The sequence below is a fragment of the Aplysia californica genome, unplaced genomic scaffold (genome assembly GCF_000002075.1).
Source record: "Aplysia californica isolate F4 #8 unplaced genomic scaffold, AplCal3.0 scaffold00063, whole genome shotgun sequence".
NCBI lineage: Eukaryota > Metazoa > Mollusca > Gastropoda > Aplysiida > Aplysiidae > Aplysia > Aplysia californica.
In genome coordinates this window covers 1,002,222-1,003,674 of record NW_004797333.1, presented here as the reverse complement: position 1 = coordinate 1,003,674, position 1,453 = coordinate 1,002,222, and the positions used below count along the sequence as shown (strand labels likewise).

The 1,453-nt window shown below is 41.4% G+C and overlaps 1 protein-coding gene across 2 annotated transcripts in view; it reads right to left on the bottom strand.

Annotated features, from left to right (window-relative positions):
- LOC101853606 (secretin receptor) overlaps positions 1 to 1,453 on the bottom strand; it is an 85,232-nt gene that overhangs the window by 4,745 nt on the left and 79,034 nt on the right. For both annotated transcript variants that reach the window (XM_005093412.3, XM_005093413.3), the window contains exons 9-10: positions 1,182 to 1,242; positions 730 to 796 (exon numbers count right to left, since the gene is read on the bottom strand). In XM_005093412.3, the coding sequence (XP_005093469.1) occupies positions 730 to 796; positions 1,182 to 1,242 (128 nt within the window). The remainder of the gene's footprint in view (positions 1 to 729; positions 797 to 1,181; positions 1,243 to 1,453) is intronic.

The following is a 1,453-nucleotide window of genomic DNA, read 5'->3' as shown; positions in this document are numbered from 1 at the left end:
TGTGTGTGTGTGTGTGTGTGTGTGTGTGTGTGTGTGTGTGTGTGTGTGTGTGTGTGTGTGTGTGTGTGGGTGGGTGTGTGTGTGCAATCGAAAAATCATAATTGCTGAAAATATAGATATGCGTGTGCTCTGATATTGCACTTATCTCTTTATATTTGAAATGTACAAGAATGGGGAATTGCCACAACATCCCTGTAATTGACAAATTTGAGAAAACAGGGCGAAAAGCGAAACACAAAAGTTTGAGAAAACATTCAAAGAGAGAGAGAGAGAGAGAGAGAGAGAGAGAGGAGAGAGAGAGAGAGAGAGAGAGAGAGAGAGACAGAGGGAGAGAGGGGGGGCGAGAGGGTAGAAGGAGAGAAAAGAGACAGTACCTGGGGAAAACGTTGAATGGGAAATCAAACAACAATATCGACCAACAATTGAATAGAAATACAGTTATGAGTCAACAAGCGTTCAAAATGTATACCCTCACGATTTTCAGTTTGTAACTATGCCCGTTTTTCCCATGTGCTCTTCACATGATGGCGAAAAAAATAATACCTTGAAGAACAGATTGTAGAACTAATAGTCCCACTCCCCTCCTCGTCCCATTTCTCTCACAATGTCAAATCCAAATCATCCAAATCCAAAGCGACTTGGAGTCGAATCCCTTGACATTTGACCCTTGATACCGTATAGGTATCTCTTCGTGTATAAAGATTCTTAACTGTGATTCCAAAAACTCACCGATATGGACGCAACAATGGGAGCATTCAGCACCCAGTAGAAGTTCATCTCATGGGTATTCCAGCATCTGATGAGGGACAACAGTAAAGAGTCAGGCATACGAACTAAACAGAAATGATTAACTATTGAGAAGAAACAGTCGTGTAAGATAGAGGCCTTCTAAAAAAAAGAGAATGTACGACATTTTAGCTCTGCTCCAATTCAGGAATACAAACGTTCAAAAATATTAAATAGTGAGCTTTAAAATGAAATGCTTTATTTACTTCATTTGGATTTTCTAATCTTTTTCTAGACTTTCCATTCAATAACTCATCAATGTATTCCTTTTCTTCTCCCTCCCCCTACCCACCCCCCGTTGTTGCTTTTAGGTGAATGTGTGTGTGTGGGGGGGGGGGGGGTGTATTGGTGTAAGTAAATAAGATTAGCGCAAAGCATTCTACGGGTATACTTACAGCACGTTATTCTCGAATATTCTCAACATCATCCAGATGATCACAAAGATGAGCGGGAACACTGTGGAAGCAAAGATGTCTTGAAGCAAGCTCAGCTTTGTTCTTCATCTCTCTCTCTCTCTCTCTCTCTCTCTCTCTCTCTCTCTCTCTCTCTCTCTCTCTCTCTCTCTCTCTCTCTCCCCCTATCTTTCTCGCTCCTTCTACCAGATCGATAAAACCAGGCCGGTTGATATTTTTTGTGTTGCAGAAACAATCGTCGGCCAAAATACAAC